Here is a 24,286-nt window from a genome sequence, read left to right on the forward strand (position 1 = left end):
TGAGGTGGGCGTTGTCACCATCTACTTTATTCTCATATATAACGTTGGATATTTTTACATTGTAGGTCAGTCAGTTGTTTTTTGTCCTGTATTTAAGCTGATGATGGCTTGTGTTAAGCCGAAACGCGTCCTTTTATATGTTTTTTAACAATAATAAATAACCTTGTGGTACATCTTCGAGTTTTTTGTAATTTGGTTTACCTCGAGACCACATTTGAGTAAGTATGGATACTTCTCTTCACATTCGTTAAAGAAAAGCGTGGGGCGCATCTTCATCGAATATACGGTTTTCGCCCCACGCTTTTCTGTAACGAATGTGTTTGAATTTCTTTTTTATTTTTTGCTTTTTAGTTGATCTTTTCATCATATTTTTAACTTTAGTCACTCGTAACTAAAGAAAAGCGTTTCCTAAAAATTTTTTTTTTATATTTTTTTATTTTTTACTTTGTAGTCTTACAGTTTTCAAACATTAAAATATATCATCATGTTTATTAAAATATATGTATAAAACATAACATGATTAACAAACATGAAAATTAGTCGGAATCGGCAAAAAAATTAATCTCTATTGTTTATTTATGAAGCATAATGTAAACAATTAACGTAAAAAGTGAAAATATGTATAGTTCATATAACTAGCTACAATCTCTAAAACTTTCAAGTTTCTTCATTGTAAAAAACAAGGGAATTTAAGCATTTTCCATTAAAATCGTGTTTTTTTATTTAAACAATTAATAAACATAAAAAAATTTTTATTGACTATTCGTGTATTGTTCCTGCGAATGCATGTCTGCAAATTTTCATTCATTTTCATTGAAGAAAAGGCAGTCAAATTAACGTTTAAACATTTGACACAATCGATTGAACTAAAGAAAAGTGTTTAATAATAAATTACATACATCCTTCTTTTTTGTCCAATAATTTAATAAAAAAATTATTTTTGGACACCCTGTAAAAATAATTATATAGATTTTTATATTACTAAATAAATAATTGCGTAAAATACCGTAAAAAGTGAAATTATGTATAGGTTATATCATTAGCTACAATCCGTAAAAGTTTCAAGTTTCTACATTGTAAAAAACAAGTGAATTTAGGCCTTTTTCCATTAAAATCGTTTTTTTTTATTTAAACAATTAATAAACATAAACAAACATTTTTGTTGTCTATTCGTGTATTGTTCCCACGAATGCATATGTCTGCAAATTTTCATTCATTTGCATGGAAGAAAAGGTAGTCAAATTAACATCCAAAGATTTGATGCAATCTATTGAACTAAATAAAAGCGTTTAAAAAATTGTTTTTGGACACCCTGTACAAATAATTATATAAATTTTTATATTACTGAATAAAGAATTGAATGACCTTTCAAATGAGCTATCGCATGTCCCCTATTCTCATTTAAAAAAATCATCGATTACGTCATCGCGCCCAGAAGGAGGACGTCACTAGTATGACATATATGCCAAAATATCGTAATTTAAAAATAAAATCGACCTCTTTCGGGATTTTTCCTTAAACCTGGATTGCTACACTTATTTTCTAAACTCAATCTGCTACATCGAGGTACAGTGGTACCCCAAATAAAATTGACCTAAAATATTTATATATGTATTAAAATCGACCTAAAATATTTATATATGTATGTTTTAAGAACTTATGACAAAAACAATCTTAAGATAACATGCTAAGAATTTATTTTGTATACAAAAATATTTTATTATATTATTATTCACAAGTTTATTTTCATATTTTCTACACCCACTACTGCAAATTGGTGTAACTTACAAACAAGGTTGGGGTACAAGTGTACCCCAGGTAGCATTCCAGGGTTCAAGTCGCTTTTTACGAAATAACGAATTTATTCCTTTCACTTGCATCGTACTGTATAAACAAATATATGAGTGTTCAAAATTTAAAACTTTATTGTTTATTTATGACGCATAACGTAAATAATTAACGTAAAAAGTGAAACTATGTATAGGTTATATCATTAGCTACCATCCGTAAAAGTTTCAAGTTTCTACATTGTAAAAAACAAGAGAATTTAGGCCTTTTTCCATTAAAATCGTTTTTTTTATTTAAACAATTAATAAACATAAACAAAAATTTTTTGTTGTCTATTCGTGTATTGTCACCGCGAATGCATATGTCTGCAAATTTTCATTCATTTGCATGGAAGAAAAGGTAACCAAATTAACATCCAAAGATTTGACGCAATCTATTGAACTAAATAAAAGCGTTTAATGAAGAATCTATACAGAATAGCCACATGGAATGTAACAACTTTATATGAATCCGGTAAGCTGAAAAATATACTCTCTGAAATGGACAAATGAAATATTACTATTATGGGGGTGAGTTAAACAAGATGCCCAAACACAGAAAATTTCATAGCAAACGGATACGCCGTTTATTTTTCTGGAAACCAAGACCATATGCATCGAAACGAAGTATCAATAATTATGAAACAGCATATTAGTAAGTATGTCACTAACTTTATCTCAATGTCAGACAGAGTAATTTTAATACAGCTGAATGCAAAACCTGTAAATATAAATATCATCCAAGTTTATGCTCCCACTGCCGACGCCGATGAGCAGAAAATTGAAGAATTCTATCATCAAATAGAAGAAGTGCTAAAAGTAACAAAGAAACAAATAACAATAATAATTTTGGGAGACTTTAATGCTAAAGTTGGACAGAAGACAACGCAAAGCATCACCGGAAAGTTTGGCTTGGGAGAGATAAATCAAAGAGGTGAGCGTCTAATCGAATTCTGCCAAGAAAATGACTTCGTCATTACAAATACCTGGTTTCAACTTCCAGTAAGACATCTCTACACATGGAAATACCCTCAAGACGGACAACAATGTAGAATAGTACGGAATCAAATAGACTATATCCTAATAAACCACCGATTTCGAAACAATATTAAAGATGTAAAAACTTACTCCGGCGCTGATATAAACTCAAATCATAATTTGCTCTCCTCCAAAATACAAATAAAATTAAAGAAATGAACAAAGCCAACTAAGCCTAGTAAGATATATCTCGACCCAGTTAGAAACCCTCGAAGCAGATAAATAGTAAAATGCACAGAATAGCGAATATACCAAATGAAAACAGAACTATCAACGAATGTTGGTACGATATACAAAAGTCGATTTTAGAGGACGTAAGAGAGGCTTTAGAAACAACTACAATAGTGGTAAGAAATGAGTGGATGACACAAGAAATTCTAGACCTGATGGAATATCGACGAAAATACAAAAATAGAAATATTATCAAATACCGTGAAATCAAAGAAACTCATAAGAAGAAAGATTAAACAAGCCAAAAATTCATGTAAAAAAATAGAAGACCTCCAAAAAAACATGACAGTTTCAACTTTCACAAGAAACTTAAATACACCTCCGGATGTATAAAACAGAAAAATGCTCACGTACTAAAAAACGCAGACGGAAAAATTTGTGATGACGAAAAACAGTGCAAAAATGGGAAAGATGCATCGGTGACCTTTTTGACGATGTTTCTCGAGAAAATGCTCTACATACTACATGTGGCAACCAGTTAGACAGAGGTCCCAGTATACTAAAATCCGAAGTCAGAAAAGCAATACAGCAAGCCAAAAACAATAAAGCACCTGGACCAAATCAGATCCCTACTGAGTTACTTAAACTTTTGGATGAGGAAAACATTACCTACTTGAGCATTTTCTTTAACAAACTTTACAACGAAGGAAAAATACCAGATGATTGGTTGGAGTCATTGTTTATAACATAACCAGAGAAAATCAGGCCCACCAAATGCAACGATTTTAGACTAATCAGTTTGATGAGTCACGCACTTAAGATACTTTTACGAATTATACAAAACCGACTATTCCTTCTGTGTGAAAGTAGAATGAATAATAAGCAATTTGGATTTTAGACCAGGGCGCATCTGTAAAAATATTAGTGCCTACATTTGGATGTTGAGAGGTGACTCACATTTTTTTGCAGAAATTGCTTGGAATTAACTTATATAGTAATAATTGAGTTATCCTCCCACTTAAAAGGTCCGGAACATTGTTTATATAATCAAAATGTCAAAAAATGAAGGAAAAATTCGATTTTTTTCTTCGTTTTTCGATTATAACTTTAAAATTATTCACTTCCGAGAAAAGTTGTACTAAAATAAAAGTTGCGTCATTAAATTTCCTACAATATAGGATTAGTCAAAAATTTAAAAATTGTCACTTTTGTTGCAAAATAGCAATAATTGCGAAAAAACCATAAAAACACAAGTATTCGCATTTTACGATTTTCAACCATTTATGCTACACTTAGGACCTTCCCAGAAAAACTTTATGATATAGTAAAACAATATTGTAAATTTTATTAAGATCGGTGAAATAGATTTTGCAAAATAAATATTGAAATCCAGCTTTACCAAAAAAAATTCAGTTTTTGAAAATGTTTAATGAAAATAAAGCAGACAGCTTTATTGCTAATTAAATTTTTATTGCTATTTAAATAAAGTTGAATTTTTTCTTGCATATAGAAGGATACTGTACCTTTCATTTGCAATTTGCAAAATTAAAATTGGTTAGCTACCACGCGACGTCAGGAATTTTTTTAAATACACATTAATTTTTGGTGCTACGCGCAGGACAGCGGATACATTTGCTCTGATTGGGCGTTCCAATGACCCTTGATAATAATTGATAAATTTTAATTTTTAGTACATTTCAATATAAATAAATAAATTTGTTTATTGCAAAATAAAAACATATACTCTGTCGTTTGAAATAACACTTTTTTAGCAAAAACTTTCTTTGTTTATATATTTTAACTTAGAGAATAAAAGTTCATTATTTTTAAATATATGCAATTGTTTAGACAATATCCCACAAACAATAATCAAATTAGTTTGATTTTTGTGGAATTAAAATCTTAAAATACAACAAAATATAGAGTAAGAAAATAATATATTAGATAAAGATTGGAAGAAATTTTGGTGGAAATCAACTTGTGTGAATCGAACACCGCTGTCCTGCGCGTAGCACCAAAAATTATTGATTTAAAAAAAAATCTGGACGCCGTGGTAGTTAACCGATTTTAATTTAGCAAATTGCAAATGAAAGGTATAGTATTCTTCTATATGTAAAAAAATGTAAACTTATCATCTGCTTTATTTTCAGTCCTGCAACATTTTGAAAAAATGAATTTTTTTTGCGAAATCTGTTTTTGCAAAATTTATTGTGCGATATCTATTGAACCGATTTAAATGAAACTAACAGAATTATTTTGTTATATCATATAGTTTTTCTGGTTAAGATATGAAGGTCCTAAGTGTAGCATAAATGGTTGAAAAACGTAAAATGCGAATACTTGTTTTGTTTTATGGTTTTTTCGCATTTATTGCTATTTTACAACAAGGGTGGCAATTTTTAAAACTTTTGACTAATCCTATATGGTCATCATCATTCTCTTTGCCTTATCCCTATGCGGGGTCGGCTTCCCTAATTGCATTTCTCCACACAATTCTATCTTGGGTCATATCAATGTTAATCCCCTTTACCAACATGTCCTGCCTTATCGTCTCCCCCCAGGTCTTCTTTGGTCTTCCTCTCCTACTCCTTCCAGGAATCTGCACTTCAGCTATTCTTCGTATTGGGTGGTTAACGTCTCGACGTTGAACATGACCAAACCATCTTAACCTATGCTCTCTCATTTTGGCATCAATTGGTGCCACACCTAGACTTCCCCTAATATACTCATTTTTAATTTTATCCTAGTACTAATCCTATATTGTGGTAAATTTAATTACGCAACTTTTATGTAATGCAACTTTTCTCGGAAGTGAATACTTTTAATGTTTTTTGATTTTTTCATTTTTTGACTTTTAATTATTTAAACAATGTTCCGGACCTTTTTGAGTGGGAGGATAACTCAATTATTTTTATATGAGTTATTTCCAAGCAATTTCTGCAAAAAAATATGAGTCACCTCTCAACGTCCATCTCAAAACAGATGCGCTCTGGACTATTTAGGGATGGTCTAGGAACTAGAGAGGCACTATTTTGTATGTGCGTTCTTTTACAAAAAAGGTGTGAGTTCCGAAAGAACGTTTATGTTTGTTTCATCGACTTCGAGAAGGCATTTGACCGAGTAAAACACGATACACTTTTCAACTGTCTGCGTGGAGCCGGACTTGACCACTACGATATAAGACTGCTAAAATACTTATATTACAATCAAGTAGCCTCTATCCAAGTTGGAGATAGTCGTACCTACTGAAAAACTACCCATCAAACGTGGAGTACGACAGGGTTGTGTTTTGTCATCCAGTCTTTTTAATCTGTACTCAGAACAAATCTTTAGGGAGGCTTTGGACTACAGACAACTCTTTGGGAGTAAGACTGGGCGGAGAAGTAATCAATAATATCAGATACGCTGACGACACAGCCATTCTTGCAGAAAATTTACAAGATCTCTAGACATTAGTAAATCTAGTCAGTGAAGCAAGTTACCGGGGAGACCTAAAAATCAATATTTCAAAGACAAAATGGATGACAGTTGGAAACATTAATGCAGATCAAGGTGTGCTTTCTCTTGATGCGGAGGATATATAACGGGTAAATCATTTTAAATACCTTGGCAGCTGGTTAAATGAAAATTGCGACTCGGATGACGAAATAATAACCAGAATCGAAATATCACGTAAGGCTTTTATGACCTGGAAACCAGTTTTATGTAACCGAAGTCTGTCAATGAATATTCGCAAGAATGTCCTGAAATGCGAAATGCTATGTGTGGTCTATATTATTGTATAGTTGTGAGACGTGGACGTTAAAAACCACAATGATAAATAAATTGGAAGCATTCGAATTGTGGTGCTATCGAAGAATCCTAAACATATCGTGGGTTTCGCACACTTCGAAAGAAGATGTTCTCCAAATGATGAATTCAGAACGTCTAGTCATAAACATCATAAAGAGGAGAAAAACAGAGTACTTCGGTCATATAATTAGAGGACCTAAATACCATCTACTTCGCCTTATAATACAAAAAAAGTGGAGGGAATGAGATGGATTGGTCGAAAGAAACTTTCGTTGTTGCGTAATATTAGACAATGATGTGATTCCACGGTAGAAGAATTATTTCGCGCAGCAGCCAATAGAGAAAAGTTTCAGGAACTTGTAAACATGATGACGGCCAACGTCTGAATATGGTCACAGCACCTAAACAAGAAGAAGAAGTATGTTTTTTAGCGCACTTTTTGATATCATCTTTGACGTATGTTATTCCAGCGTCTTGATGGATAACTTCATTGGTTATGAACCATGGAACTCCTAGTATTGTTTCATTCTTGGAATGTGCTGCAGTTATCCTTAATTTTAGGCCATTAAGTACAAACTAGTTTTAGGATGGATTTGTATATTAATATTTTATTTTCAGTTAATGGTTTTAATTTTCTACCTAATGTGAATGTAGTCATGTCATATTTGTATCTGTTGGTAGGTTAGCAGTGAATATAACGTATGATATTGGTCTTAGGAATATCTATAGCTTGGAATAACTCAATTACAATTCTTCTGCATAAAAAGTGTGACAACATGAACCTAGAGAATTACAGGCCAATTTCTCTACTCCACCATTTATACAAACTGAACCTGTACACCAGAATAATAACCAATCGATTGGAAGCAAAATTTGAGCTGTACCAACCAAAAGAACAGGCTGGTTTTCGCCCCAACTACGGTACAAATGACTGCCTACAGTGCATCAAAGTCTTGATTGAAAAATCAATTGAATACAATAGACCTCTAGTTCTAACGTTTATAGACTTCCATAAAGCGTTTGATACTATCGAACTACCCGCACTACTTAAGGCATTGTAAGAGTGTCGAATTGATCATAGGTACACCAATATTATAGAAAATATATACAGAAATGCTACAACAACTATAAATCTGCACTGTCCTGCCAATAAGATATATATCAGGAGAGGTATTCGACAGAGAGATATTATGTCGCCTAAGTTGTTCATTACTGTACTTGAACATGCTTTGAAATCACTGGAATGGAAAAATAAAGGAATAAATATCGATGGTGAGATGCTTAGTCATCTACGATTCGCAGGTGATCTTGTTCTGATTTCAGATGACTTAAAAACTGCCAATGATATGTTGAATGAACTCCGCGATGCAGCACGTAAAGTGGGTCTAAATATTAATTACCAAAAGACCAAAATGATGACGAATTTAGTTCCGAGCCATCCTTTAAAGGTAGAAGACATCGAAATTACAGTTGTTGACAGCTACATATACCTTGGACGTACGGTAAAAATTAGCAGAGACAATCAAACTGCTGAGCTGCTAAGAAGAATAACTCTGGGATGGGCAGCATATGGAAGACTACGTGATATTTTTTAAGGTGATATACCTATCAGCTTAAAAAGAAGAGCCTTTAATCAATGTGTCCTGCCTGTTCTTACATATGGCGCAGAGACACTTACCCTAATAAGGACATCTGCACGAAAACTACAAGTGACGCAACGTAGAATGGAAAGATCATTGTTGGGCATAACGTTAAGAGATAGGGTAAGAAACGAAGAATTTCGTAGAAGAAGTGGTGTAGAAGACATAATAAAACACGTAGCCAAAATTAAATGGAAGTGGGCAGGACACGTCGCTAGAATGAGAGATGATAGGTGGACCAAAAAAATCTTGGAATGGAGACCGAGAGCGGATAGACGAAATCCGGGAAGACCACCCACAAGATAGACTGACGACATAAAGAGGATTTGTACCAACTGGATTGCAGCAGCGCAGGATAGATCTGAATGGAAGTTTTTCGAGGAGGCCTATGTTCAGCAGTGGACGACTATGGGCTGATGATGATGATTGGTCTTAGGACGTTTCCTTTGGGCACCCCAGAGAGAATATTTGTTGTATGCTTGTGTATTCATTTTCATACCTGAAAAAACCTGGGTAATGACAAAAAAAAATGAGACAACTGGGAGAAAGAGATGGGAGAGAAAGATTTGGGACTTCGGGAGAAAGATACTGAGGAAAGTATATGGCCCGGTGCAAGAGGAAGACAGCAAATGGAGAATCAAGAGAAACGATGAGGTTAATGAATTGAATGAAGGGTACGGTATTGTAAGATTTGTGAAAAGTCGAAGACTGTCATGGATGGAACATGTCCCAACAACAGAGAAGATGCAAAAACACCAAAAAAAAATATTAACTTGGAAGCCGATAGAAAGACGAAAAAAAAAGGAAGGCCCAGAACAACATAGTTGGGTGACGTGGAGAATGACCTGAAAACTATGAATATAAGACAATGGAGGAGAAGGGCACAAGAGAGATCTGCATAAAAGGACATAGCCAGACCGGCAAAGACCCATCCAGGGTTATGCTGCCAAAAGAAGAAGAAGAAGAAGAAGAAGAAGAAGAAGAAGAAGAAGAAGTAGAAGAAGAAGAAGAAGAAGAAGAAGAAGAAGAAGCAGTTCTGCATGCCGGTTGTCGGCAATTAAAAAAACAAAATAGAGTCAAACATCAAGTTTTATTCATGTTCATCTTCATTACGTGAAATTTCATTATTCTTTCATATGTAGGTTTAAAATATTTGAATAAACAAACCGTTTAAGGCTAAAAGTTTTAACTATTTTTACAGGTAGTGCCAACTTTGGGATTAACCAAAGGGGAACTAGCAGCTCTCTACGAGAATGCAATAGCAAAGGGTGAAACATTGAAGTTGGATACTGGAGAAAATAGTTATATACATGCAGCAGTGCACGAACTGGACGGCAACGATGCATATCCACCTCATCACGATGAAGTTAATCATGTAGATCACTTACCTGCGGAAGACTCTAAAAATGAAGATGGATATTACTATTACTATTACCCAATCAAGAGTTTTATTGATCATATTTCTGGTTCCACTTCTGTAAGTATTGTTGTACTTTATTTAATATATTCTCCATCTTAATTTTAGAGTTATGTATTACTAAACTAATTCTGTGAGTTTAAGTATTTTAAGAGAATATAGAGCACAATTAACGGATACTGCCTTTTAGACTGCGCACTGACCTTTATCACATTTTTTATATATGAGTACCTATCCTTCTTCTTCATATGCCATATCATAATTATCCGACATTGAAGATCACCATTGCGATGTCTTCTCGATCTTCTGCCACATGAAATAATTGTCCTCTAGTTGGTGAATGTATTCACTAATGTTTTTAAAAAAGAAATCTGTTTTTTCGTATACGTTCTTGCTGGCCTGCCTCTTCGTCATTTGTTGTCGGATACCGCTTTCCATACCCTCTTTACAGTTCTACCTTCACTCATTCTCGCCATATGTCCGAACCACGATAACTGTTTCGTTTCAAGTCTGTCTAAGGTCCTTCCAATACCGCACCTTTCACGTATGTCTTCATTTCTTATACGATCATGTCTGGTCACCCCGGATACCGCACGTAAATATCGCATTTCGCATGCTTGAATTTTACTACGGATGTTGTCGTTCACTGTCCACGTTTCACTACCGTAGAGTAGCACCGGCTCGTATTCAGTTGGAAATTCTTTCATTTTTGTTTTCAGGCTTACTTCTTTCTTCCTAATAAAACTTTTATTTAGTGGATAGTATAATTTTGTTGCACTCATTACCCTGCTGTTTATTTCTGGTGCTATATTTCCTTGTCCATTCATTGTTGATCCTATATACTTGAAGTCCTCTACTTGTGTAATAGTTTCATTATTCAGCTTTACATTTATATTTTCTTGAGTTTTCGATATTACTAAAGCTTCTGTTTTTTCAAGATTTATTTTCATCCCAAACTTAAAAGCTTCACTCCAAACATTCACATTCACTTGCAAGTCTTTTTCTGATTTTGCCACAATTACCAGGCCATCGGCATATATCAACTCTGACATGTAAACTTGTTGAAGTTTATACACCCCAACCCTAGTTATGTTTACCTTACCCCTGCATTCTTTTGCGATTTCGTCCGTTAGAATCATTAGAGTGATGAATAACAAAGGACTCAGAAGACCACTTTGTCTTACACCTGTCCTTGTGTAGAATTCTATAGATGAGCGATTGTTCGTTCTTACATTATTGCGTGTACATTTATTCTTTATTGCTTGGATTAACTTCGGTTTCACATTTCTACGGTTTAATATTTCCCAAATATTGTTACATGGCGCCCGATCAAATGCTTTTTCCAAGTCCACAAAACAGAAAAACAACTTACTGTAGTTCCCAAATATGTAATTTTATTAACTTCTCCAACTTGGACTCTTTTTCAAAGACGAAAAATTCGGTTTGCTTGAATTTATTTTAATGCCCATTTCCTCTTCTACTTCGTGAATATGATTAAGCAGAATTTTGAGACCTTCAATATTTTCTGACACAACTACTGTATCCTTCGCGTACCTAATTACATGAAGTAATCCCCGTTGATTTATATTTTATATGGCTACCTCTCAAGTGCCTTTTTAAATAACTGATTCGACTAAACATTGAACAATGTTGGGGACAAAATGCAACTTTGTCTAACTCCTCGTTGGATGGGGATTTCGTCGGGGTATTTATCTCCAATTTTTACGACAGCAGTTTGATTCCAGTACAGATTTTTAATGACACGAAAATCTTTGTCATCTATTAATATATTTATGTACTTTATCGAATGCCTTTACGGCATCTTCTAATGAGAGATTTAACGCAAAAATCCTCCAATTTAATCAAAAAATGCCTCCCTAGTTCCCATAGCGTTTCTAAAACCAAATTGGGTATATTCGAGATCTTAGCATTTTCTTCTAATCCTGTTGTGGAGTATTCTTAGAAAAATCTTAATAGTGTGGCTCATTAAGCTATTTAATTGATATTCTGAGCATCTTCTGTCTTCTAGCATTGTGTTTTTAAGTATTGCGACAAAGATGTTCTTGAGCAAGTCTGTGGGAATCACTTCAGTGTTATACAGGGTGTGCCAAAAGGATTGGTCAAAAATTATACCACAGATTCTGGCTTCAAAAATAGGTTGATTGAACCTTACTTTCCTTAGTACAAATGTGCACATAAAAAAAGTTACAGCCCTTTGAAGTTACAAAATTAAAATAATTTTTTTTCAATATATCGAAAACTATTAAATATTTTTTACTGAAAATGTACATGTGGCATTCTTACGGTAGGAGCATCGTGAAGAAAAGGAATTATAGTGAAATTTGTGCACCCCATAAAAATAAATTTTATGTGGGTTTTGTTCCCTTAAACGCTCCCCCCAAACTTTTGTGTATGTTCCTATTAAATTATTCTTAATTGTACTACTACTTAAACTGTTAAACATAATGTTTTTAAAACTTTTTTGCCTCTTAGTACTTTCTCGAAAAGCCAGTTTTTATCAAGATATTTTGAATATTTGTCAAATCCACCACATATTTGTATGTATGTATATGGAAGTACGATTATAGAGACCTGGTAATAATATGAAAAATTTATAATTTACATTTTTATAATATGAGAAAATATGTAACTAAGAGGCAAAAAAGTTTTAAAAACACTGTGTTTATTAAATGGTACCGCAATAAAAGTTTAATTGGAACATACACAAACATTTGGGGGGTTTAAAGGAACGAAGCTCCCATAAATTTTTTATGTAAACATATTAAAAAAGAAGCCGCATCTCGATAAAATTTTTACGGGGTGTACAAATTTCACTGTTGTTTTTTTCAATTTTTATTTAAGATGATCCTCCCATAAGAATGCCACATGTCCATTTTCAATAAAAAATCTCTAAGAGTTTTCGATATATGAAAAAAATCGATTTTCATTTTGTAACTTCAAAGAGCTGTAACTTTTTTTATGTGCACATTTGTACTACGGTAAGTAAGGTTCAATCAACCTATTTTTGAAGCTGGTGTATCATCTAATCCACAAGCTTTCCTAATTTTAGCATTTTTTTGGCGGTTCCTACTTCTGATTTCATAATTTCTGGGCCCTCAGAACAATTTTGGTAAAATTCGGTAATATTATTTCTGCCCTCTTCAGACAACTTTGATATCTATGCAGTGACTATTTTCTTCTTATTTCGTTCTCATTTACAATAATTTTGTTGATATTGTCAACTAGTACAAAGGGAACTCGTTTTTTTAATACATAGGTATTTTCTTTTACTTTTTTGTGCACATTAAATAAGTCGTGCCTAGAGATCACATCCTCCATTTCGTTTATACAAAAATAAGAAGAAGAGAGAAGAAGAAGAATTTAAGATACAGAATGCTTGTAAATACATCGAATATGTGGGCTCAGTTCTGAATTACTCTTGGGTATTCTCAGATTTGTAGTTCTTGCATATAAAGTTTGCTCACTTATTTTAAGGTTAAATATTCGATTACGGTATAATTTTATTATTTGTCTAGAAAATTCACAGCTAAATCGAATTCTTAACATTTGTTGATGTAAAATTTCTAGATATACTTTGTCGTAGGCTCCCTTAATATCCATAAATAACGCTATATCAGAACGATCTGATGAGAGCGAAATATTAATGACAGTTACTAAATGTTCTGACCATTCACTTGCATTTTTTTAGAATATAAGAAACCAGTGATATGTCTATAGAGTTTTTGTAGGTTTGGATCTTTTTTATGTTTCAACATTAGAATCATAATGTAATATTTCTAAGGATATTTGCAGGACAATGGAAGGGGGAATTGTGTAGATTGTGTAAATAAATAAAATCTCTAGACCACAAAATCACTTGATTAATACTCATACAGGATGTATGTCTATTTACAGTTCTTTAAACTTTGTTCTTTCTGTTCTTTCTTCGATTGGACCAATGGTATCACGAGGAAGGTTTAACATAAAATCGTAAATCAAAGCTAATCAAAGCTAATAAAGATAACCAAACAATTGAAGTACAGACAAGAATCCGATTGGCGTGGCCAGCGTTTGGAAAGTTAAGATGGATACTAAAAAGCACAAAGACACAACAGTACCTAAAAACCCGTGTATTTGAACAGTACATCCTTCCTGTTCTGAAGTATGGCTCAGAAACATGAACGTTAACAAAGGCCAACATAAACTTGGGAATAAAACTACAAGACAGAAAATCAAACAAATGGATAAGAGAGAAAACAAAAGTAAAAAATTTAACTGAACATATAACAGGGTTAAAATGGAGATTTGCGGGCCACAATTCGAGACAGGAAGATAAAAGATGGAATGCTGGAATACAAAACTGGAGACCGTGGACAGGAAGAAGAGGAAGAGGAAGACCTCAGATGCGATGAAAGGACGATATTGTAAAAGCTGCAGGAACTAACTGAAAAAGCGCAGCCAAGGGCAGACGGAAATGGAAAGATATGGGGAAGGCCTATGCCCAAAGTTGGATAGAAATGGGCTAAAGAAGAAGAAGAAGTAGAAGAGATTAACTAGAGCTAAAGGTTCTTAAAGTTGGGAAGCCGATTCAGAAATGTCACTGTTATTATACAGGTCATTTATCAGATCAGTTCTAGATTCCTGATGCTTTTTATGCTTTTAAGTAGTGTCCACTGACTAAAAAGGTGTATAATTTGGTGAATAAATGCCTAAGATTGTCTCTTCGACCCTTTGAAAGAGCATCAGATCCTATTTTGGGATCCTATACAAAACTATTTCCTTACTAACGAACTTCTGAGTGAATTTTCCGGGTGAAAGGTAAAAGGGAGGGGCGATTATATGTATAACAATCGATAATTCAATAATCTGTATGAAAGGAAAATATAGCCCGATATATTATAAAGGCCAATAGACTCAGATGGGTAGGGCGTGTAATACGTAGTAACGACAATCGCCTTATAAACAATGTGTTCTGGGAAAGGGTAGATGGGAGAAGGTCTGTAGGACGGCCTAGAAAAAGATAGAAAGATGCAGTTAGAGAAAGTTAGGACCGACAAAGATGGAAGGCAATAATAAACGCGGCAAAGACTCACGAAGAGTTGTAACGCCATTGATGATGATGATAATTCGATATATTTTTTAATTTCTTAGAAGATAAGAGAAACTTACCTTTATATTTTATAGCGATCATAATATCGCCATTTATAAATTATTATCCTCCTATTCAGAACTGAGCCCACATATTCGATGTATTTACAAGCATTCTGTATCTTAAATTCTTCTTCTTCTCTCTTCTTCTTATTTTTGTATAGACATGACTCTGTCTTTTTTTTTCAATGTGCCTCCAGTAAGTTGTCGTTCCATCGTTTTCGTAGTCTTCCCACTGATCGTCTTCCTATTGGGGAACCATCTCTTGCTGTCCTGACTACCCTATTTGTTGTCATTCGGCTTATATGGTCATTCCATTCTATTCTTCTGTTTCTTACCCAGTTATTAATGTTATCCACCTTGCATCTCCGTCCTATATCTGTACTTCTAGCTCTGTCCCATAGAGTCTTACTATCAATTTTTCGAAAGGTTTTCATCTCCGCTGTTTCGATAATCTTATTTTCCTCTCTTTGTCGGGTCGTGTTTCTGCCGCGTATGTCATTATTGGTCTGATGACTGTTTTGTAAATTCTGCCTTTCATTTATTTTCCGATATTTTTATTTCTCCATATTGTGTCATTCAGGAAACCTGCTGCTCTGTTTGCTCTATTCACTTGATCTTCCACATCTGTTTCGAGCCTCCCGTAGCTAGATAGTGTGATCCCTAGGTATTTAAACTCCATCACTTGTTCTATTATCTGACCTTCCAGCTCCAATTTACATCTTATTGGATCTGCTATTATAACCATGCATTTTGTTTAATTGGTGCAGCATACGTTGTAAATCATCTTCACTTTGAGAGATTAGTATTGCATTGTCTGCATATCAGATTATTTTAAGTTGTTTTTCTCCTATTAGGTATCCTTTTTTAGTTTTTACTTTTTTATTATTTCCTCCATGATCAGGTTGAACAATAAAGGACTCAAGGAATCCCCCTGTCTTATCCCATTGCCGGCTTCAATTGGGTCAGTTAGTTCATCTTCCACCTTTACTTTTATTGTGTTGTTCTGGTAGATGTTTTCGATCGTTTTAATTATTCCTAGAGGTACCTCTCTCAAGTATAACAAATGGATAACGTCCTTTAATGTGACCCTGTCAAATGCTTCCTTAAGGTCCACGAAACATAAATATGCCGGTTTGTTGTATTCCAATGATTGAACTTGCCTCATTATAAATATAGCATCAGTGCTTGACTTTCCCGACCTTGTTGTTCTTCTGCTAGTGGTATAATTTCATTCAATTTGTTTTTATCTATCGATATGTCCCAGCATTGACAACTGACTTTTTACAAATCGTACAATATTCTTTCCTTCATTTAATTCTTTAATGTTTACTATCTAGTTTTCTTCTAATTCTCGAAGTACCGTCCTTTTTTGCACCGGACCCCCTTCATTACTCCTTATCTTTCTCTCGAATATCTTGAGTTTCTTCTTCATGGTTTTTATCTTTGCCCAGGTCTCACACCTATAGGTTAGGTATTACAGAAGATTAAAATTAATATTCTATAAATAGTCATTTTAGTGCTTTTGTCTAATAATTTTGATATCAGCAATCTTTTTTTAGCATAGTATGTATGTACGATTCCCATTAGTAATATGTGAATTAATTTCGCTACTTATGAAATTCTTTTGAGTGATATAATGTTCCCAAATATGTAAAGATATAGGTACACACGATCAATGTTAGAGATGTGTGTTGGATATTATTTTCGTTCTTAGTTCTAATGTGTCCTTTTGACTGTCATGTACCTTGTTTCTGTTTCACTTATTTGATGCCCCCTTTTTCGTGCTTCGGGATCAATGTCCCGGAACACTTCCATTAGTTACTTACTCCTGCTAATAACAAGTAATTGGACTTCGTAAGTCCTAGGTTTTCACCCAAAGTAATCGAAAGTAGAACTGGAACTCAATATTTAAACTCTTCGTGTAACTTTGCGTCGATTGATATGCGATTTTACTAATTTTGAGTCATTGTTACTAAACTTTGGGTTAAACAGAAATGACTTCAAAACCGGAACTAAAGATTTAAACTCAACTTTTCAATACGCTTTGATTGATGTGTTACTTGTACTATTTCTGCAACTGTAATGGAACTTCTGTTTAGAAATTTGTAACCGAAAATGATATAAAAACCAAAATTTTACATTTGTTCTCATCTTGCTAAGGCACGTCGAATGATATATCACTTGTACTACTCCAATGACTTTATAACAGTACTTCTGGTCGCATTTCTAAAATCGGACATCCTATGTCAAATTTCTCACCTTTAGTATCATTCTTGGATTATAGCTTTCATTCGACACCTAACTTGTCATTCTACCTGGTATAATGACGGAGGAGTTATATTCTCGGTCGGACGGACAGACGGAGAGACAGCCTAGGTCAAATTTCTCACCTTTAGTACCATCCTTGGAGTATAAGCTTTCACACCTCATTTGTTATTCTACCTAGTATAATAACGGAGGAGTTGTGTTCACAGACAGGCGGACAGACAGACATGGATAATTCAAAATTTTCACATTTTTTCAAAATTGGGTGAAAACAATAGCTGCATCATCTGCATATGCAGTAATTTGTATCGATTTGGTATTTATCTGGCAGGTTACATTGGTTTTTTTGATGACCGCCTCAAAAACTAGGTTGAACAACATGGTTAATAGTGCGTCTCCTGTCTCACTCCTACGTTAATGTCAAATAGTCTCCATTTACTCTGCGGTTTTGTTTTCTCCAAAGTCATTTTTGAGGTACCGAAGAGACTTTTTGAGATCCAATAACAGGAATGCAGCATTTGCTTATACCCTAGCAAGCATACAAAAAGGTTACTTTATTGTGTTTCGTTCGTTGTATAAGGAACAATCTGCATTTTTAAGTTATTACAAGTTCACAAGTTGTACAGACTTCATTTTCTTTAGTACTGCTTGCCCTTCAAAATAATAAATATTGTGGCCGTATTTTTGCCAAGTAATTTAATCATCAAAATATTCAATGAGGGCATTCTTGTGATCAGAACGATATATGGGTTAGTTATAAATTACTTGCTTGATCCAGTTTATAAAAGACAGGTTTTTACTCTCCACTTCATGATAACTATCTGGGTATGATTTCAGTTTCATTAGCCACTAGTGCAGACTGAACACCTTCTTCTATGCTGGGTATCCTAGTGTTATGTGATGGGTGATTACATAGGAGAATAGATAGCTTGTAACTGCTCCATTTACACACCTTTTATAATAAGCAGGAGAAAATGTGGAGCTATTCTACTGAACTTTTTGTTTTGAAGTGTCTTGTCTATTTTGCAAGTAGTGCCACCAAATACGTGCTTATTAAGTATATGTAATTTTTATTAATGATTATAATTCCGTTTGCAAAACAGATTTTTGTTGCATTCTAATTTTTCAAAAATTTTTATTCGATCACCTTTTTTCACACAATATGTATAACCTTGTATTACCCTTGTATCATTTTCAAGCAGGTGTGTCTGGCTGAAAACATTAAGCACTTATTTATATTGCATTTATAAAATACTCTTTTAAAAATAAATAAATTATTAATAACTTAGATGTTTTTAACTTTTAGGTACACGAAACTAAAAAGCCATGGACACCTGCTTGGACAACAACTCACTCTCCGCCTTATCAGTACCATTCACACCATCATGAGGTAGGTAACTTTAAAGCAGTATATATTTTGCTGTATATATATTGTTATGATCTGCTTCTTATTAATTTTATATTAATTATTATTTATTTGATTAATTATTTAATTGTCGCAAATCATACATAAAAAATGAATAAAAAATCTCAGGGTGCCTTTTTATAATATTAAAAAATGTCTAAATTATCTTACGTTATACTTATCTTCTCTCGTGGTTTCATTATCCCTTAGTTGATCCTAATCGGGATAAAATAGGAAAAAGAAATAAAGCAAAAATATAAAATAAACATACAGAATTGTCTTTTATTTATCAAAATCAATACTCTAAAAATCTATCAAATCTAAAACCTGTGGACACAGATGTCCGAATGAAATTTTTACCACTTAAATTTATTCTAGTTAAAAAAACAATTTATCGGTTTGTTCCCGATGACTTTGGTACAACAAAATAAACAAAACCCAATTATGTATTCGCAAGATTAGCTATACTTCCTATTTACTTTTTGAAATATTGGAATTTTAATTCCTACGCTTTTTACTCAAAATTTTAGTTTCCGAACATAAAAATATCTTTCACATAAGTTGACTGACCTTTTGCTTCACTCACTCTGATGTCTTCTCGTGACCCAAAACAGCTCTCCCTCGTTGACTATGTTAAAGGCTACTCATCAAAGCCCTCTCCGTTCTCCAGCTTCAAAACTATCAGCATACCAGCACCAATTCTCCAACGAGCCAAAGCCTCTTTTGACCAGTACTCGATTCACACAAACTCCAAAAATTCTCTGCTCTCCTTCTCACAATAATACAGAACCAAAGAGGTATTTCGTCTCAATTTGATCTGTCTCTCGTTCCACTTTTCAGCACTATTCTCCACTATCAACAACCACTGGTACTTGCCAAACTACTTATCCACGAAAACGTCGAACTGCTCCTCAGCGATGCCAATAACATACTGACTTCTTTTTCAAACTCACTCAATCATTCCAACCACTTTTTCCCTTCCAAATTGACAAGAATCAGAAACATTTCTCTTTTCCATTCGATAAACAAACAGTTATTCTTTCAAAATTATTCCGACCATCCTAATTACTTTCGGGGAAACTCTACAACATTTACTCGGGGTGAAACAAAGATATTAAAATTCCAAACTTTCTTTTAAACCATTTTTCTAGAAAATGATAATTACCTCTACCTGTGGATTCTATAGTTCCCGTAATAAACAATCTTTTTCCATTTTAAACCTAAATACATCGTTCTTTTCACTTTAATTATTCACAGAAGTCTTTAATGGTTCATCGGAAAGCTCATTAAAAAAGAAATCCACTTACATCCAAACTAAATTCTAATAAATATTTACAGATCAATATACAGGGTGTATCAAATTTATGTGCCCGCGTTATTTAAAAAAAAATTTAATTCAAATTTCATTTTGCCTTTGATTGATAAATTGAAAACACAATAATATATATATATATATATATATATATATATATATATATATATATATATATATATATATATATATATATATATATATATATATAAGTTACGACTAATAAGTCAGAAACACGTGTCTATGGTTGCATTCCATCTTGTGCATATTTTGTTTTTCATACTTATTGCGAGCCATGCCGATATTTATTAACTCGCGCTAACCTCTCCTTGTTATATATATATATATATATATATATATATATATATATATATATATATATATATATATATATATATATATATATATATATATTGTTAAATTTTAAGGCTGCAGTCATAAATTTCAGGGGGCAGGATAAGAAAAACTCTTAGTTATTACCTAGCTTTCGCAAAATTTATATCTTCTATTGCGACGATCTATTTTATTTCTTATTATAGTGATCCTGTAAGTACTCATTTCAAAATGTTTATCTTTATATTCTATTTTTCTAAAAATTTTCTCCAGCTCAACTTTTGATTTTGAGATTACTTTAATATGGTCAGCAAAAGAAATAACAATTTTTGTTGTTGTAATATATGATTCCCTCCAAAATATGATATTTGGCCCCAAAACTTTCGGCAATAATTCGGATTGTCATCTGCCGAACTATTCAGATCTGCCGTAAACAAAGTCAGAATAGTCATGTGAATTGACAATGTTCGGAACGGACAAGGCATGTGAGGAAAACTAATCGTAGTTTTTCCTGAAGCAATTCGATGACGCAAACCATTCTTGTTCCTCTCAACCACATATAGGTACTCTGTTTTCGACCTGCTAACCTTAAATCCTCCCTAATCAATAGCTCTTCTTCAACCCTCCAACTTCTCCAGTATTTCTTTGCTCTGCTCCACTAATACGATCTCATCCGCAAAGAGCATTAACACAGAAGTCCCCTCCCTTACTTTCTGTCAGTAAATCCATAACAAGAATAAACAGGTCAGTGAAGAATCTTGATCCAAACCAACTGCCTCTTCTTAGACTTCTCTTAGACTTCTTAGAGTTTTGAAAATAATTTTTGGTTAGTGCGGTCCATGCGGTAGTCCATTTTATTGCCAAACTCCTCAGAGCTCTCGTTTTTCGCTTCCATCGCCATGTCTTTTACTTTTTCCCTGTGCTGCTTGCTTATATTTTTGATAGCTTCCTGCACTCTGGTTCCCTAGATATTTCTGCCAGGCTAACTTTTTTGATTTGACCCCTTCTTTTATTTCATTAGTAAACCAATTCGTACACTGCTTTTTTTTATTGATTATAGCCATTCCGCAGATTTGCTTACTCCCATTTAGGAGTGTTTCTTTAAGTTTTTGCCTTAAGTGCTTTTTAAGTCTTAGTTGTGGTTTATGTGCTTTTATAGACTATTGTTTACATAGTTTTTGTGTAACTGCATTTGTGAGATTTCTTGGGGTTTTGTCTCTTTTTCTCGTGTGTTAGTTTTTGTTCTATTCCTATACTTGTTTGGGGTACTACCAAGTACTGTTCGCTATGCTCCCTATATATATATTCTTAATCTGACATCTTTAATATATTATTGCCTTAAAGGTCTGTTCACCAATACATACATGGTCAATAATGGATATCATCTTCTTTTAACTTCTGGGGTGTATTTATAAAGCGAATTCATTGATAAAAGTTCTTTCTCCCTGCAAAAGCCTATAATACGTTCTCCATTATTGTTTCTTGTTGACTTTTACGCCTATTCTACCATTAAGATCCCCAATTATTATTGGAAGAAAATTGCAAAACAAAAACTAGAAGAAAAGAAAACTGTTATCCTACTTTTGCGTTATAGTTACCAATTACTAGTTTTTTTATCGTACTTTAGTAAGTTACTTATTTACTTACTACATCTTCTAGTTGCATGATAGAGCTTTGCTCTGCTCAATTTCTGCGTTCACTATACGCTCCGAGCGTTAACAAAGTGTCAAAGCAAAATCGACCGACCTGCTCATGGTGGCGGTTTTTTGAAATTTTATCAGGACGCTTTGTGTATGTTCCAATGAGACATTTAAAAAAAATGCCGTGTCACGCTAGTGATATTAAGTATTAATATAAACAGAAAATAAAAACGCACTTTATGTGATATAAATTCTTCACTTTCCAATATTGATTATCAGTTTGATTTTGTATACATAACCTGACTATCGCAGTTTATGTCAATAAATATTTATTAACGAAAAAGAAAATATTTTGTTGCACTATAAATTACATTATAAATTAATAACTAATGAATTCTAACAATTGTATTCGGTTATTATCACTACAAAATAAAATATTCAAGTTTAACAAAATAATCCCATAAGACTCAATGTTAAAACGTCCTGACAAAATCTTACAGCGTGTCACGTCACGTGACTGTAAGTAGAGGGGAGACGCACGGAGCCAATAGGTATCGATAATTTCTGAAAAAAATGTTGAAATGTTTGAAAGTATTTAATGTGGTTTATCTTAAACATGCGAAATGTAAATTATTTCTGCAATGGGAATGTATAATGTTACCTAATTATGTATTCAAAATATTGTAGGTTACAATTAGAAAAGAAAGAGATAAAATGGAGGAAAAGAATAAAAAAGGTTTATTGGAACCGATATTCATGGCTGTTAGTGGCTTTGTCGGGATGGCAGTTATGTTTGTTATTTCCATGATCATTATACCGAAGCTTGGATCTAAGCCAAAGAAGTCATTATTCTTTAAGAATCCCAAGGATATTGATATGGACGAGTTAGCAAGACTAGCACTTAACGCGATAGACAGAAAAGACTGCAGAGACCGATTTGCTTGCGAGTTGGTGAAAATAACCGTTGGAAGAAATTTCAATTTCGAAGACAACCGGTTTGTAAAGTAAGTATTCTTCAGTCTCTTTTCAATGGTATTTTTTTATTGACTTCCCAATTTATTACAATCTGCATTTTTTACAAAGTAAGCATTAAGTAATATTTATCAGCAGTTGACATGTGGCGAACATTCCATTAATACGCCGCTCTTAATTTAGTAAATTAAACTATTATTGTCTCTGGGAAAAACACGATTAGCACTACACTTTCTTTTTTCTCACAATATATCACTAGTCACTTTATGTTTTAACCTGCGCACTGTACGCATCTGCATCAAGTTCCTTACTGGGTGGTTTGGGTGTTCCCGCAATAGGTCCTTGTATTTTTTTATTCGATATGTAATTTCTTCCTTTAAATAAGTTATTTCTGCGTCTCGATGTACTGCGTTGTAGGTGATATACCAAATTGCTCCGCCCTCTTCATAAACATAGGAAAAGCGTTTGACAAGGTGTAGAACCATGGATTGCTCAGTAATCTGAGGAATTGTTTACTCTGAACTATTATACACTACTAAAGTAATACCTTACAAATAGATGTTTTAGAGTTTTTAAGAAATTTAAATTTTTAAGAATATTTTTTTAATATTTAAAAAAAAAACTACAAATGTTATAAGGTTTTGTGGAGCTTTCGAGTTAGCTTTAAGAGGTCACGACGAAAAAGAAAATTCAGAAAATAGAGGAGGCATATTTAAGGAGATGGTCAATTTTAGAGCCTAATTAGACAACGACTTAAGGTTCATATTATTCAAAGTACCAGATCTTTCAAAGGTCTACCTTCTCCGGACATTTATTTGCTTCTAATTAATTTATGTCGGAGAAGTTATCTGCTTATAAGCATCAGTTCTCCGAATCATTTCTTAATGAAACATAGAGACAATTTTAATTTTTAAACAAACTCGATTTAAAACTGAATTAAAAGTAGGTACTCTATTAGCGAGACGAATTAAGTAGGTACTACTTCTGGGGCTGTTTCGCTATCGGTTTTATTGTAGAGGGAAGGCTTAAAAGGCACATTTGGAGAAACTATTAAACTTTTAAGTATTTTAATTACCATTCCTATATCAACATCTGAAGCAGAACGCTGGTTTTCGATGTTAAAACATAGTGCTTTAGGTATGTTATCTGCAGAAAAGCATTTTGTAAATTGTATTGATAATTTTAATAATAAAGTCATTGAAAACTTTGCAACCAAAAAATAGAAGAATGAACTTCATATATCGTAAACTTTAAAAGTGACATTACAAAAATTTGTGCATGTGTGTGAATAATGAAATAGTATTATTTTTATAAATTGGTAAAT

The 24,286-nt window shown here is 33.2% G+C and overlaps 1 protein-coding gene across 4 annotated transcripts in view; it reads left to right on the forward strand.

Moving 5' to 3' along the window:
- The window catches only part of LOC114324994 (uncharacterized), a 197,119-nt gene that overhangs the window by 167,548 nt on the left and 5,285 nt on the right, over positions 1–24,286 (forward strand). For 3 of the 4 annotated variants that reach the window (XM_050663500.1, XM_050663502.1, XM_050663501.1), the window contains exons 3-5: positions 9,669–9,944; positions 18,607–18,690; positions 22,678–22,994. In XM_050663500.1, the coding sequence (XP_050519457.1) occupies positions 9,669–9,944; positions 18,607–18,690; positions 22,678–22,994 (677 nt within the window). The remainder of the gene's footprint in view (positions 1–9,668; positions 9,945–18,606; positions 18,691–22,677; positions 22,995–24,286) is intronic. The other variant, XM_050663503.1, reaches the window with a different exon arrangement.

This window comes from Diabrotica virgifera, chromosome 10 (genome assembly GCF_917563875.1).
Source record: "Diabrotica virgifera virgifera chromosome 10, PGI_DIABVI_V3a".
Taxonomy (NCBI): Eukaryota; Metazoa; Arthropoda; class Insecta; order Coleoptera; family Chrysomelidae; genus Diabrotica; species Diabrotica virgifera.